Genomic DNA, 14,774 nt, shown 5'->3' on the forward strand with positions numbered 1-14,774 from the left:
TACAGTGCCATGGGATCTTTAATGACCAAGTAGTCAGAACCTCAGTTAAACATCTCATCAGAAGGGCATCATCTCCTACAAACTGTCCCTGTCCAACTGGTTTGGAAATTCTGGTGCTGTCATTAGACACTCTAGGAATAGCTCAAAAGCTATCAAGAACACACTGTTTTCAGGGGTATGACGCTTATATACAGCACTTCCAGGGCAACTTAATATTCTTTTAATGCTCCTATACTATTTACAACACCATCCTCCTCACCCTACTTTTGTACTACCAGGAAACCTAATTTTACTAAGCTAGGGCCAAGTATGGTTTTAAAGTAATGTTCTGGTTGGTCTCAAATATTCACTAAGGTGAATACATACTGTATGATACAGTATGGTTAACCCACTCATCATTTTGGAGCAACCAAAAAAGGACATAAAGTGTCTCTTCATGGACCATATCTCCATTGTGGATCATATATCTATGCTGAACTGACACTGAGTCAGTCATACCCCGTGAAGTGACTTTAAATACAGGAAAAACTGGTCCTTTAGACTAGCTTGGATCTTGTGATTATGGAAAATAATAACTTCATTTATTTATCTAGTTCTGAAAAACTTCTGAGAAAACTACACAAAACAGTACTACATAATTACTCTCAATAAAAGATAAAATATTCCACATTTTCTTATAGTCATGTTATAAGATTATTATAGAATAATCAATTAATGATTACAAATATGAAATCTGCATAATCTATTTCTTCCTTGATACTGTTTTAGGATAAACGTTACTGTTACTGCAACAGTAACGAGCAATGGGTCTGTTGCTCAGATTACTACAAATTAATAAACTGAAGTGTTTAGAGTGTGAGCAAATATATAGCACTAAGTTAGTATATACTGTGTATGTTTTTTGGCATTCACAAGCAACATTATCCTGTATTTACCAACTGTAATGGTGAAAAACAGCTGCAATTGCAGCCGAAATAATTCTTCCAGAAATCTAGGTCATGTAGAAGATAGGCATGTTAAAAATATTGTGAAGTAAGAATGCTCAGTTTGTGGTAAACACTATATTTCTTCTTATGCCTGTTATCTTGTGATTTAAACCAGCCTGCAGACACAGAAATTCCTTTCCTGAGGTATATTCTATCCCAATGCATTGAATACAGATTTGTAGTAAAATATTTCTGTAGAACAGGGTAAAACACTGTGTTCAGCCCCTGTGGATTAACAATTTAAACAACATCTTAAACCTATCTCAACAGCACTTCAGATACCTTTGACCCCAAGTCTGACTAGATATACTGTTTAAAGGAAATTCAACAAACTGCAGGGGGATGATTGCAACCAGTCAGAATGCTGCTGTCCAAATCTAATATGCTTGAGTGGAGTAGCTCAAGCCCACCCTAGGCTCTCTCTGATTCATGAGCGGATAGCTAGAGGTGGTGGGATTGCCAACACCAAGTCAGTGAGTGTGTGTTTGAGTGTTCCCCAATGGTCTGTAATGGCCATTTAGTGCTTAGTGCTGACTGTGCTTTGAGCATGCATTCACTGACAGACAAACGGTGAAGGATTTGGAGTACCATTGTATAATTATTCTCTCATTGTAGTCATACAGACAAACCTCAGTCAATGTGATCTTTTACCAGATTTAAGCGAGATATTTTATGTATATTGTCTCATGAAGCAGAGCTTTCTCTCTGATTTGATTCATCACATGTATTTTTCATGTGTAGCTTAATCAAGGCAAATTAAAGTCCTTCAACACTTCAATTGTAATTGGAGAAGAAAATAAGAGATATTTTTCTTGCTTGTGGAATTTGCTTTTCCTATTAGTCTAGAAATTGAGCAAGATGACAGAATATCTGCCAAATACTGTACATATTTGATCAGGAAGTTAAATGAATGGGATATTCTGTTAAAAACTATGAACAGTATAATGATTGAAATAATGAATAAACTAGTGTAAGGGTTAATATTTTTAAAAATCAAGGTAGGCAAGAGAAACAGGCATTGCTTAATTTTATGCGAGAAATCTTTTGTACTAATTGAAGTAAGAATTACGATGTAAAAAAATAGCTCAATAATCATTAAATGATTTCTGTGTTTTGTTGTTAGCATTGTTGTTAGCATTTTCTAATGAAATCTAGGCTTAGGTATGTATTTTTTCTAATGGCTAAATGTTAGTTAATTAACAGGTAAACAGGTATTTAAAGTATACTGTATACACATATTATGTATGTCATAATATCATATATGTATCTATATTTCAATATATCTCAAGAAGGGCCATTTATAAATTCTCCATTCCTTCTACACTGCAATGACTTGCCACAGTATGAGAGTTGAGAGAGGTTTAGACAATATCAGAAACCCCACAGCAGAAAAGAGAAACTGCAACCCACAGTTAGTATTTATATTCTTTAATATGTCAAATTATTCTAGTCCTACAGTTGTATTTCCACATCTCTTTAGAAATGCAATCACTCATAATTATTTATGCTGCTGAACACCTGGCCTCTGTGGGTTGGTTCATAAACTTTGGCAAGGACACTGCTTCATTTTTGACAATTTTTTTCAACACCTGAAAGATACTCATACTCAGATAAATTTCAGGTACAATTTTCATATTTGAGAAATGGTAACTAGTAATAAACCTAACATACACAAGAGGAAAATTTCAGAGAAAATAAATTTGTGTAAGTGACTTGTATGAAATGGAGTTCATACAGAAGACAAGACCTATATCACTGACGTTCACTTTTGATTCCTCAAGTGAGTGATCTCTTATAAATCATCATAAATCTCTTTGTGTAAGGTTTGTCTGCAGATCGAAAGAAAAGAAAAAGGTAAATAAGACAAAAAAGACAAACTAGTAAACGTTCCTTAGGAAACGAACACCTACTGCACTATCAAGTTAAGGCCAAGTGATAGATCGCGACTACAGGAGCGTGCAACAGCTAGCCAGAAACAAAGACCAAGAGGGAAAAAGCTGTGTGAACAGAACAACAGTACTGCCACTAAATTCCCGCCGAACATGGCGTTCAACACAATTTGCATGTTGCCAAATTAATTTCCTGCAGTAGGAATGGGAAGCTGCGACACCATTTGGAGTGTATTACAGTACAGTATGTGCAAAAAGAAAACTTTTTTAAAATGGTCCCATTAAAGTATCAGCTTTTCTTGTGTATAACAGCCTACCATTAAGCATTGTTCTGATTTGAAAATGTCAAATTTGGTACGAAATAGGTGTGGCCCTTTATAACAATATAGCATTATTATATAGAGGCCTACCAATTACGCACTCTAGAGAGAGACATGTTGCTGTTTAATTGTAACACTATGAAGAAAAACAGGTGCTGGAGTTTTGCATTAAATCCAGCTGAGACTAGAATGTGACCAAAAAAGGCTTCGTTATAAAAACAGCGAGCTTTTATTTTATTCTCCTGGCGGTACTGCGAGAACTCTTCATACAGCGAGAGAGAGCAGACACAGAGATATCCACAGGACAACTTACCCCGCGCTTTAGGCTCCGGAAGCAGTGCATTTTGGGTTTGGAGGTCATGAACTCGTTGAGGCGGTGGGAGAGGGGCTCCTTTTGCTGCTTGGGAGACTGGGGGCCGTTGGGAACAGCAGAGGGTGAGGCAGAGGCAGGGGGGGGAGGTGGGGGCTGATGTGGGGATGTTAAAAGGGACATAAGCTACGAGTGAGAGATGGAGTCATGGCAGAAGAAGGAACAAAAAAAGGATAAAAGAAACACAAACGAGAAAATAAGGCTCAAAAAGAAACACAGGGGCAACCAACGGAATATCAACCGAATATTTGAGCCATGGGTTTTAGTTTTGGGGTTTTTAATAAAAAAAGGTTAAAAGAAGTTAGAAAACAAAGAATGTGAAAAGCATAAGTATGTTAATGTAAGGCGTTACGATACAAGAAATATGTTGATAGTAAGTCCATGCAGACTTTATGTTTGTTTAATTTTACATGCAAGCTCTCGGACTAGAGATTCATAGACATCTGTGGGTGAGCCACACTGAAATCCCAAGGCAGCTTCAATTAGAGTGCAAGAAAGTCCTGTTTCTCACTGTCCCAAATCACTTGAAACAGCTTGTACTTTTAATTAACTAACTCCAAATGCAATTAATGAAGCAACATCAGGGAATAAGTGAGCGAGGTCCAGAAAGTCTGATTTTGTAGTGCAGGATGTTTTTAGAACATGTCACAGAAGTATTGTAAAAAGTATTTAAACTAAAGAGACTTCTTAAAAAATAAATGATTTTTTGCATTTAGGAAGTAAAACAAGAACATGCAATGCTCAGTAAATGAATCCTTGGCTACTGTATACAGAGGTGGTGGCTCAGAACTGTGTAAATTAAAAAGATGCCCAGATGATAATACTCTACCTATACATACAGTACCCTAAGGTCTCACATTCTCTTTAATACCAGGGATTAATTAACAGTGTTCAAAACTCTTCATGACTGTTTGCTCCAAATCCAAATAAATCACTCCACAATACATTTTTATGGCTACTTCCCTCACTGCAATCTTGTGCGCAACTCAGGTCACCTTGTATTCTACAGTGGTTTTGGTTCCTTTGCCCCATTCTGTACTATGAGATAATACAATCCCCTTTATTGTTAAGAACTGATTCTGAGCTTGGCTTAGAATAAGTTCTGGGTATCATTCTATTCAAGCCTTTAATGACTTAATGGATTCAATTACTGGCTTAAATGGTCTTAAAAACAAGTGTTTCTGAGACCACAGTCACTGACGAATGTGCTGTAGGAATGGCAGTTGAGGATCATGGTTTAAAAGAAGTACATTAAGTTAGTACATTAACTAAGACTTAAGAAAACATGGTCATCTATTCTAAACTCACAACAGAAGAGGTAATCTATGTGAATAACCTGCATCTACATGTCTTTCTGCTTACATAAACCAAGTATTAAAGCTTGTGGTAAGTGTCTAAACCTTAAGAACCTGCACAGGATATGTGGGAAAAAGTAAGACAACACATTATGTACAGGATGGAACTCCATACTCTACTGTCAATGGCGAAGAGATTTGAAGCCTGCATATTTGTACTGTAATACCACTGGTAAACCACGTTCCCAGAGGTCTCTGAGAGGAAATTAAAGATTTGATCATGTTCTTTGCAGCATTAGGTGCCTTTTGGTTTTTATAATGAATCCGTCAGGACTTCAAATGCACAAAACCCACATTATTGCTAGTTGCCAAACATCAGCTGGAGGTTGTGGGAAGCCCAAACCAGAGGAAAATAAATAATTAAGGGGGGACTGTTATAATGGGATAAAGTTAGATTCAGCAGAGATGGCGTGTGAAGACCGAAAGGGAAAACAGACGGAACGGAAACAAAATAACCGTAGAACTCAAGAGCAATCGTTGCATTAGTGCATTAGTGTTTCAAGTCCAAAAAATGAACATGGCGCGTGGAAAAGAAAAAAAAAGGGAACAAGGACAAGCAGCAATCACAATGGCATAACATGACAATAAAACTAAAAAAACAAAACAATCACATAGAAAAGAAAAACAACAAATATAAAAACGCCTGCACTCAAACGCAAAACCAGATGAACTGAGAATAAATACCAGAGCCCTGGCAGAGTGAAAACTGCTACAGCAGGATATCATTAAGCTGCAGTTTGGTTCTACCCTAAGCACCTCCCTCGATAATACGCATCCTGGCACTTGCGGGCCTGTCCGGAGAACTGTGGGATGCCTACCGTAGAGGGCGGGGCCCATACCTTGTTCTTCTTCATGAAAGGCCACAGTTTGCCCTTGGCCTTGCTGCTGGGCTTCTCTGGTTTCCCCTCCCCTCGAGAGTTGGACAGGCTGGATTCTGAGACGGTCCGCTTCATTGCCTGGCTGTAGTCCTCAAACTCCACATCTCCCGGGGGCTCAAACCCCGATTTGAAACATTCTATTACCTGCTTAGAATCCTGCAGAACAGAGCCACGCAAGAGAACGTCAGGAGATAAAATGTTTAGGCAGACATCAGTAAGGCATTTTTTTTGTATGCCCTGTTCATTCAAATGCTTTAACAGATGCAATGAAATAATATTTCAATGAATAACCTGTGGACCTACAGGAGAATATGATACTACTCTATTGTGATATACTGGAGAGATTTTTTTAAATAAAAGACATACATTCAAATATATAGACAGCATCTAAATGGACCATGATAAGGAGACAACAAACCACACTGCAGCTAACTTAAGTACAGACAACAGAATTCAAAATGGACAAGTACATGCTATTTAAGTTGTGGATACATCTAGATCAAATCTTATGATTGCAGACAGAATAAACACCTGCATTTTAGTGTTTACTATTTGTTGGCTTTATTCAGACTATCATCTTTTATTATTCATAAATTATTATTTATTATCCAAGTACATTGAGAAAGTATCAGTTTCTGTTTTGAGGACGTGAGGACTGGAATTAATATTATTAGACGTTGTATATACTGTATGATATGAACTTAAAAAAATGAGTATACGGAAAGTAACCCACTTTAACTAAGAAGCTTTAACTATTGCACATTAAAGATTAAGAACACCATTTAAACAAAGCAGCTTTTTTAATCAGGAAAATTAAAAGCATTTTGAAAAGCAAGACTGGGGTAGATGAGGGATTAAGGATGGCCGCTTTAAAACAGTTAAAAGAGAAAGAATGACATCATTGGTTTCTTTCTATTTACAGCTCTCCTTGCAGCTGGAATCCAAACATCTGGAACATGCCCTGGCTCTGTTCCACAGATTGCTGATTCATCCAGCCTGCTCTTGAGTGTTTACACCGCTGGACCAAGCCCTAATCCAGCCCTTCAACAGGAGGTCTACTGCACTGGTAGTATGCTGTCATTAACCCCTCTCACAGGACTCTTAAAACCTGTGACCACAGCGTGGCTAACCCAGCCTATTTTTTTCTTTTTCTTTCTGGATTTAAGGTACCAATCTTATGTCCTTATGATTACTAACCTCTATTTAGAATTTAGATTTCTTTAGTCCTCAGTCCTTCCTCACCAACTTTTCTTACATCACTACAGACCAAAATCTACTGTCATAACCAAGAACATCTGATTGAACTCATCAGCATCTTTAAATTTAAACTTTGTCATCTCAAGTGAAAAGGAATGACCTGTCTTAAAGCAATACATAATAATATGACTCTGTCACCAAAGGACACCTCAAATTAACAACTGACACCTCAGTTTAACAATTGTTTCAGGGCCTGAAATAAATATTTCACAGATAACTAAATCTGTTGCTGCTCTTGTGAAAATGTTAACAGCACTTTTTTTTTACTGGAAGTAACAGTAAAATAAAGGTACAAATCTTGAAAGTTAAAATACAGTTGTAGAAAAGTTTTTTTTCCATAAAATGTTATTTTGGAAGTGTATCTGTACTGAACACGAGTCAAAATAATTGATAATATTTTGGATTGTGTGAAAAAAATTTAATGAGCTTGTGAGGCACTGCCTCACATTGTGCATCTGTCTCAGGAGTCTTGAACTGTAAACACATACACGTAGGCAGTTCTGATAGAGGAAATAGACACTTTCTTAGCTAGAACAGAAATCCTCCCACTCACAGAGGATTTCTGTTAGTTCTTCTGTGCAAATCTGTGTCAACATCAGGAATCAAACATGAATCTCTTCCAGTTGTAAAAAATATACTTCTATTGTAATGTCAAGGATGAAATCAGTTAAGAATTCAGTTCAATTAAAACAGAAGTAGCAGTAAACTGATACAGGTAAAGGAACCTTATAGAATAATTATAGTGTCTGTTACAGCCGTATTTCTGTCTGTAAAGTACAGTACATTTATTGAATGGCACTGTAAATGGTAGCTGACATTAAATTGTAAACTAATTTACGATATGAGGTGCCAATAGTTACAAATGATTTTTTTTCTGAAATTGAATTATTGCACACCAAGGCCATTTAACTGCATGACCTTTCAAAGTAATTTTGTGTACCTGAACTAAATTCTTTCACCCACAGAAATGTTTTTGCTCAGTTTATGATTCAACATAATGTGACATCACTGGAAGGGTGTAAACACTTTTTTAGGAACTGTATGTCGATTAAATATTTCAAATTACTTAGATGTTAATAGGAATTACAGTATCCTGTCATAATGTTATGCTTCTGGTTTCAAATGAGGACTCTTCATACTTGTTTTTAGTCCAAAAATATACCTCAACAGTCTCACAGATAAGCTCTTGCTGTGAAGCCAAACGGTAAGAGCTTCACACTTCCTCTAAGCGCTTATTTCTAAACCACCAGTGAATATCAACACATTGACAGCTTCCACACGGTGATTATCATATGCACTTTTAAAAAAAAATACGTGTTTGATTTTTGCTTATTGCTCATGGCTTTTGCAATGTCATAAGGTTTTGGTTAACCTAGTAAAATCAATGCATTATTTACATAAGACAGAAGTCCCAAACCTTCACCCTTGAGGAGCCTTACTCCACTTAGTTAATTGCTTCTGAAGGTTAGGAATACTTAAATATCGGAGTAAACTCCAGTCCTCAAGGGCTGAGGGTATACAGAGTCTCATCCCAGATCTTGCTCTAACTTGGTCACATCACCTGTTTATTTCATCACAAATAATTTGTTTTCAAGCACTTCAGGATAAATGGTTACCTATAAAACCTGCAGGACTAGGGCTCTCCAGGACTGGAGTTGGAGACCCCTGCTTTAAGATACTATTTATTTTATACAAATCTCAATTAAATCAATTCAGGAACCAAAAAATGTTTTTGTAGGTGTACTGTAGGTGTATCCATTAGCAGTAAGACTCTTATCCTAGTAAAGCTCATGGATATTCTTTAGGACATTCCTGGAATGTGAGGTGTAGGATGAGGCTGATTCCCTCTTCCCTCTGGATAGGACACCAGTCCATTGCAGGGCCACAGACTGTCCACAGAGACAGCTCTGGATTGCTGATTGAAATTAGCCTGCTTGTCTTTGGGGCATGGAGAAAAAGTGGAACACCACCAAACATGAACAGAACATGTTCATGTCCACACAGACAGATGCACCAGTGGCTAACCTTGCTGATCATGGTTTAAGCTATGATGGATAATTCTTCAAATACTCATCTCTACAGTAAGATTAATGTTAACTGTACTTACAGTTTTTGGCTCAATGGACTCTGCTGCCTTGGTCATGCCATCTAGACATTTGCCCACGATGGGCAGCACTTGACGGTCAACCTCTGCAAAGGTCTTCATCGATTCTCCTACTCTCTCTATCCGCTTCTCCTCCATTTCCTGGATTTTCTGCAAGAGTTCCAGAAAGGAGTCATTTTTCATTGCTGTTCAATCCTAACCCAAATAAATGACAAGAAGATTAAAGGAAAACTGTGATGATCACACACTGATCAGACAAAACTGTAAATATTAAAAAAATAGTGACTATTTACTCAGTCAAATACTTAATTTGATTTGATTGTTGTGTCACACTTTGATATGGTGAGTTATGTCCAATAAAAGCAAACTGATATAAGTAATAGCAGTTTAAGTATTCATCTGGCAGGAATTAATAAACATGGATTTCTCATTAAACCCACTTGTTCCTTCCTTGTCTGTGACTCTGAACTCTACTTAATATTTTTCAGTAATGATATAGAAGTATAAAATAGACCACGAAGCGAGAAGAGCACATTTGGTTTACTTGCATCATTCAGATCCTTATCACTAGCTGTCAGTCAGTGATGCAGTGACAGTCTGTGGAAAGACATTCCTCTTACTATCAATCCAGCATCTACAGTATACAGTATGCACTTAATTCTATAGTCCCAGTCCATGTGCAAGATTTGAAGTGGTTGTATGGTTTGATTGCTACTCCCATTCTTCAGAATAATTCAAATAGTTTTTTCCTAAAATCTATGTGTTTACGACGTTTATTATTTATTTCTCAAAACACAGACTAGGATAGTGAAGGTTGTAAATGGCTTTTACATATGAACCCAATATCTTCCTTCTGCACTTTGACGTTTCTCTGAACAGAACAGTTAATCTGTTTGTGAGTCCAATGCAACTGTCAAGCCACTTTCAATGACAAATTGTAAATAAACAAAATAAATAAACTCCTTACACTCATATAGTGCTTTTTGGACATTCTAGTCAATGTGCTTTACAGGTAATGTGCAGCACCCACCTGGATGATGCGACACCCTCACCACACATCAGGTATCAGTGGGAAGGAGAACAGGGTAATGAAGCCAATTTATAGATGTGGATTATTAGGAGTCCATGGCCTGGGGAATTGGCTTGGACACCAGGTAAACAACCCTGCTGTTTTTGAGAAATGCCCTGGGATTTTTAATGACCACAGAGAGTCAGGACCTCAGTTGTAAGTCTCATCCAAAGCACAGTGCCTTAAGTATAGTGTCCCCATCACTGTAATGAAACATTAGGACCCACAGAGACCGCAGGGTGACCGCCCCCTACTGGTCACACTAACACCTCTTACAGCAGCAACCTTAGCTTTCCAAAGAGGTCTCCTATCAATGTACTGGCCATGCTCACACCTGCTGAACTTTAGTCGGTTGCTAGTTGTGAGTTACAGGGTGATACAGCTGCTCGCTATAAGGTAAATGGGGGTCAGCTTACCTGGAAAATATGTGGGATGAGGGTGTAATAATGCTCATTCTGCTCCTTGTTGAATTTCTGCAGATACACTGAATACTCTCCCTTACTGTCAGCTGCCATCTGGTGTCGTAGCTGGGCCTGCTGCCGAGCCTGCAAAGACAAGCAAAGAGGATTCACCAACACCACAGGGGACAGCACGCCAGGTTTCCAGTAACACATTGCGGATTGCATTCAAACTCTAAAACATCACATAGACATGGGAGCTGGACTAGAAGATAAGATGGGCAGCCATTGTGAAGGATACTCTTCCTTCCAGGAGTGAGCATTCCTCAGTCAGAGCTTGTGATATGAGGGCTAACAAAAATAGGACACACAAGCAAGGAAATGGAAGTCCAATCACTCTTGCCCAAGTTTTGAGACTGCTGGATGATCAAAACAGATAACCTGCACTCTCAACTGACCTACCATCCCAAGCTCCAGCTTGCCTGTGGCTATGCAGGAGGAACTGTTGCTTGTAATCTTTCTTTCAGAAGATGCTGGAACCTAAATTACTTCACTATGACAATGACACTCTACTGTATTGCTATGATCCACCAAAATGCTTTCCTTAACTTACTTTGCTACCACTAAACATTGCATCACTGGTTGTAGAACATGCCCATGGTTGAAAATCAGAGATTAAATGCAGATCAGAAACAGATTTTGGGTTGGGCTCATGCCAAGCATCAAAAAAGATCTTAAAAACTATTTTAGAGTAGTCCCAATCTCAAAGGAACTACATGCTTGCATTGAAATAAGAACACAAGGATCAACAACTTAAAGCAATCATGTTGTGAACTTTGCTACTTTGCTATCACAGCTGAAGTTGTTTAAACGTTGTCTTCATAAGAAGCATACATAGAAGTAAAACCATCCCCTGGACTAAAACTCTAATACCTGGCTTCACAGTTCTTTGTGTAAGGTAAAGAAGTTCAAAGATTTCCAAGCCTCCCTTCATCAAATGTGTTATAATTAAATCACCTCTTCAGACTACATCTGGCGATGTAACTCCTTCTGCCTTGCAACCTAAAAACTGTTTTATTTAGTACTGCAGAATGCAACATTGCCAATATTGAATCTTTGCTTTCCTTTCCAGTATAACTTTTGCATTATTTTATGTTATGTTGTAGTATTCTACCTAATAATGTACTATGATTTTTTCACGGTTTATAATATGCAACCTCCAAGCACTTTTCAACCAAATTAATCAACGAGGTCTTTATCTGTAAACTAAATTCAAAATATAAAGAATCAAGTTAACTGAAGTAAAGCTCAGCTTAACTTTAACTGAGTATAGCTCAGAGACATTTTTTCATAGTGTCCAATGTTGAATTGAAAATATTTGTCTTTCACCAAAGGAATTTTTGTAAATAGGACAACACAGGTGTTCTCCATAGAAGTAGAGGTTTTAATAAATTCAGAGTCCAGAGTAAGCATCTTACACTGTTTTGTTGATCTTAGTAACAGCTGAGTGAAATCAACTGCCAGCACTCCAAAAGAGTTATTATCAATTACAGGTGCATCAGATTTTTTAAACGAATCCCCCTGGCTTCAGTTGGTATTTTATGAGACACGACTCAGTTTAAATTGCCTTCATGAAATGAAATAAAAAATGTACACCCTGTTCCGGTGATGACAAAAAATAGTTGCTTTCTGTGGACCTTATGATTCAGGTAAATTTAATTTCTAAAGTGGTCTAAATGCCAGATATAACCCAAAACCTTGAAACTGCATTTGCTTTGATGATCTGCTGCAATTGCTGCTTCTACTTTGTTTTTGCAATCATGACTATTATATTTCATTTTTAGCTCCACAGTTTTGCAGAACATGTTCACCTGCGTTGGACTGCAGGGGCTGTTTTCCTTTGGAAGTAGAGCACAAAAAACACATTAAGTTTTAAAGACATAAACTACTTTTTGTTCATTCAGGTTTGCAGGTTTGCTTTTATCTGCTAGACAATTATGCTTGTACTTTAGTCTGTAAGCATGTATAGTTTCATGAAAGAGAAGGCTGATACAAAAAATGAGCAAAGACTAAATGCAAGATGTTGAAACCTATCTCTATATTCTTAAATGCGTTCTTGGTGCTCTTCATTGACAATCTGGAATCTCCCTCTTTTACCTCAGCAAACCGTTGCTGAGGGTCTCAGCTCTTGCACTTCAGAGAAACTTGTCTGGCTTCATGCCTTGCTTCATGCTTCCAATTCCTTAGTGAGTACGGCATCATCTGTCTCTCATCCATTCACTGCTGGCCCCACATCTCCATTGCCTTTGCCTGCCTGAGCTATTAACGAGAACAACATCAAAGGCAGGCTTCTCCTCTTACACAGGGTGAGCCAATCAAATTTGCTGGAGACGGTTACTTCAGAAGCACCATTGCCATTTTCTAATTCTCTGGATATTTTAAGAGATATTTATGCCGTGGATTAATGTGGATCAATGACCCTTAGCTGGCTTCCTCAGTGGCTGTGCAATGTCTCCCATCAAGAACTGAGGTGGGCTGATTTGTTGTCAGCCACGTTTCTTCGAATCTCTAGATTCCCAAAGGGCTCCATGTTGAGTTCATAACAGGAAGACAGTGAAATATGCCAGACACATGGAGAGCATTTTATTCCCCCTCAGCAATCACGCTGTAACCATACCAAGTTCCACATAAGACAGTTGAAATAGTTTAGGTCCTAGATACAGTGCCGTGGCACTATGGCAAACCCATTTCTAAAGGTGTTTGTCATAGCGGAAAGGCCAGCTATAGAGTGGCAACCTGCATTGTACCGGAGAGCATTTTTTCTTATCTGTTACTTAGTTCCCTGACTCCAATTTTCATTTGGGCATAATATCAACAGAATTCATTTGCTCTGGTGTGTTTTACATAAGGTACCTGTCTTACTTGTCTTCCTAGTCAATTTAGGCCAAGGGACAATATTTAATTAATGACAGATGAAACTGTTAGCACTTACTATTCATATATGTACTGTATATGTAGTCCTTTGACTATTTTTATGAAATTTCATTTTTAAATAGCTACAATTTATATAAAATCTTATTGACATAACATCATCCTGAGTACTTCTTTCTTTCAACAGACTGACAAGACATGTTCTGATTGAGGGTTATTGTGTCTTAGCTTGCACTTGAAGTCACCTATAAGTCTCTACGTCTTAGGAATGTTCAGACTTCAGTCAACGTAATATTTTACATATGCACTGAAAAAATGCAGCCACAGCCATATTATTTTATGGTCAGCCAGATTAAGTGTCAAATTTGAAATTCAAGCTCAGCAGAATGAAAAAGGCAGTTCTGCATCTGCATCTGTCTCAGCAAAATGCGTTGCAGCCAGATCAGTGTTAACTGGCCCCCTCTGTTTGAGCAATGATAAAGCTGGGCTGAGGGTGCACATTTAGTAACCCCTGCAACAGTGTCACCTTGAACATTATACAGCTGCCTTCCTTGGCCAAGCTTGGTCAAGGTCCTCGCTAAAGCGGATATCTTTTTCCATGTTAATATCTCCACTGAGAGTTGTGCAGGGCGGCTGGGGGCGTGCTAAGCATGCACAGACACGTGTCGACGTGAGGTGCTGCAGAATTAATAATGCATAAGCATCATGTGCACCAAGCCTCCCGTATCTTCATCAAGGAACTTGTATCCAAGCCCTTGTTACAGTAATTTCTGAAGGGAGAAGAGAGATCCCATCACCTGGTAACCAGAGAGTTTTCTACATCTTGCCATTGTTAGCTACCCTGCTTACCAAGGTACACAAAAGAGGGAATATGGGTCAGTGTGTTTTTCATTTTTAATGATTTTCTAATGATTCCAAGGGCTACCTGACTTTGGTTATTCTTGAATAAACAATTATCACTTTTGTCTCATTAAGAGCTACGGTACTTTTTATATTTCATTTTGTACAATACATGGGAGTAAATCGAACACTTGCTCAGCGGATATACAGTACAGTACAATTTTCTTACTGATTGGCAACAGTACAGTACAGTATGCGTGAGGGAGCTCAGGGAACTTTCACCCCAAGGCTGTGTGCTGTCCCCACTGCTTTTCACATTATACACTAATACTTGCATAAGCCACTATGACAACCGTTTGATTATTCAATCTGTGAAT

At 38.0% G+C, this 14,774-nt stretch overlaps 1 protein-coding gene across 6 annotated transcripts in view; it reads right to left on the bottom strand.

Annotated features, from left to right (window-relative positions):
• Positions 1 to 14,774, bottom strand: part of LOC148816163 (formin-binding protein 1-like) — a 105,309-nt gene that overhangs the window by 17,193 nt on the left and 73,342 nt on the right. For 4 of the 6 annotated variants that reach the window (XM_088940386.1, XM_088940384.1, XM_088940383.1 and 1 more), the window contains exons 7-9: positions 10,645 to 10,773; positions 9,163 to 9,309; positions 5,760 to 5,954 (exon numbers count right to left, since the gene is read on the bottom strand). In XM_088940386.1, coding sequence (XP_088796512.1) covers positions 5,760 to 5,954; positions 9,163 to 9,309; positions 10,645 to 10,773 — 471 coding nt within the window. Of the gene's footprint in view, positions 1 to 3,508; positions 3,692 to 5,759; positions 5,955 to 9,162; positions 9,310 to 10,644; positions 10,774 to 14,774 lie in introns of all 6 variants that reach the window. The other 2 variants (XM_088940381.1, XM_088940387.1) reach the window with 1 other exon arrangement.

This window comes from Atractosteus spatula, chromosome 23 (genome assembly GCF_055471065.1).
Source record: "Atractosteus spatula isolate fAtrSpa1 chromosome 23, fAtrSpa1.hap1, whole genome shotgun sequence".
Classification (NCBI taxonomy): Eukaryota; Metazoa; Chordata; class Actinopteri; order Semionotiformes; family Lepisosteidae; genus Atractosteus; species Atractosteus spatula.